At 50.5% G+C, this 1,546-nt stretch overlaps 1 protein-coding gene across 1 annotated transcript in view; it reads right to left on the bottom strand.

Moving 5' to 3' along the window:
• Positions 1-1,252, bottom strand: part of NBEA (neurobeachin) — a 465,975-nt gene extending 464,723 nt beyond the window's left edge. Inside the window, exon 1 of the mRNA XM_045294000.1 lies at positions 1,139-1,252. Within this exon, the coding sequence (XP_045149935.1) occupies positions 1,139-1,252 (114 nt within the window). The remainder of the gene's footprint in view (positions 1-1,138) is intronic.
• Between the last annotated feature and the right edge of the window lie 294 nt (positions 1,253-1,546).

The following is a 1,546-nucleotide window of genomic DNA, read 5'->3' as shown; positions in this document are numbered from 1 at the left end:
CAGGGAAGTTACTTTGAGGACCAAGATGTGCCTGACCAGATCCAAAATATTTTTAATTGCCTCATATGCACATGACAGCTGGACAATAAATAAGGAAGGATGAAGAAGAATCTTTGCATCTGAATTATGGTGCTGGCGAAGAATATGGAAAGTACCATGGACTGCCGGAAGAACAAACAAATATGTCTTGGAAGACGTACAGCCATAATGCTCCAGAGGGCAAGGATGGCCAGACCTCATCTCACATACTTTGGACATATTATCAGAATAGACCAGTCCCTGGTGAAGGGAATCACGAGTGGTAAAGAGGGGCGGTGACAAAGAGATAGAGATAGACTTGATGAAACAGACCGACACAGTGGCTTACGACTGTGGGCTCAAACACAGCAAGTATGAAGATGGTACAGACTGAGTGTGTTTCATTCTGCTGTTCATGAGGTCGCTATGGGTCAGAACCAACTTGAGGGTGCCTAACAGTTTACTGACGTTAATCATCAGACCTTTCTTCCTAGTCTATCTTAGCCCGGAAGTCCAGAGGGAACCTGAGAAGTGCTTTCAAAGCACTTTATGTGCTGGAAGCGCCACTGAAACCTGATTAGCATTCCAACAACATGCAAGCCTCCACAGACAGATGAGTGGGGGCTCTGAGGTGCTTTGGCACGTGAAATACTGCTGGGAAATTAATTTGGTCCCCCACGATTCTCGGTGGTTTGACAATGACGTAATGGTGCAGTGTGACAGTTAAGTAATGATCCCCCCCATGATGGACGCTAATGTGATAAAGGTGTTACCTGCAACACTGGTTATCTCATGAGAAAGAAGGACCTCCTTACAATAGAGAAAGGGGAGCTGGGAGTGATGCGTGTCCTTTGGGCTGGGCTCCCTGTGTTGGGAAACCCCTAGGTTCCAGGGGAAACTCTTGCACAAACATCCGGAGACCTCCAAGAGCAGCTGCTAGCTGACACTCAGGCTGCAGACCCCTCCGCTCTCAAACTGTGGCAGAAGAAACTTCTGCTTGTTAAAGCCACCCAGTTGGACACCACTGAGACAGGTGCGCTGGCCAGGATGCCAACCTAAATCAGGTCTCACCCTGGAAGAAGGGAACTCTACCACTGGACCAGGAGCCCAGAGCAGTTACCAGAGGAGACTCTGACACCACTCCCTGGTGTCTTCTCGCTTGTCTCCAGTAGACATCGGCATTGCGCATCTGGTGTCTTCTCGCTTGTCTCCAGTAGACATCGGCATTGCGCATGGCAGCTACAATCACCCAGAGGTGCCTTGGGAGAAAGGCTCTGTATGCTACTTCCAGGCTGATACACCAGGACGAACACTGGGGAACAGTGCTCCACTCTGCAGCAGGCAGAGGGTCTCTGGCACCTGTGCCTACTCAGGCACATGAGATGTGCAGGGTCCTCACTTGGGGGCTGCTCCAGCTGACAGTTCCACTGGGTATACACTGGACCTTTTCAGAAGCAGGTGGAGGGGATTCCCAGTCATGAAGGAAGAAGAGGCATAGGTCCCTGCCTGAGGTGGCAGAGGCAGCAGG

Source organism: Echinops telfairi, unplaced genomic scaffold, assembly GCF_000313985.2.
Source record: "Echinops telfairi isolate 266 unplaced genomic scaffold, ASM31398v2 ScPeMD7_2565;HRSCAF=3150, whole genome shotgun sequence".
In the NCBI taxonomy this organism is placed as follows: Eukaryota; Metazoa; Chordata; class Mammalia; order Afrosoricida; family Tenrecidae; genus Echinops; species Echinops telfairi.
The sequence above is the reverse complement of the archived record's forward strand: the minus strand, read 5'-3'. Positions and strand labels throughout refer to the sequence as shown.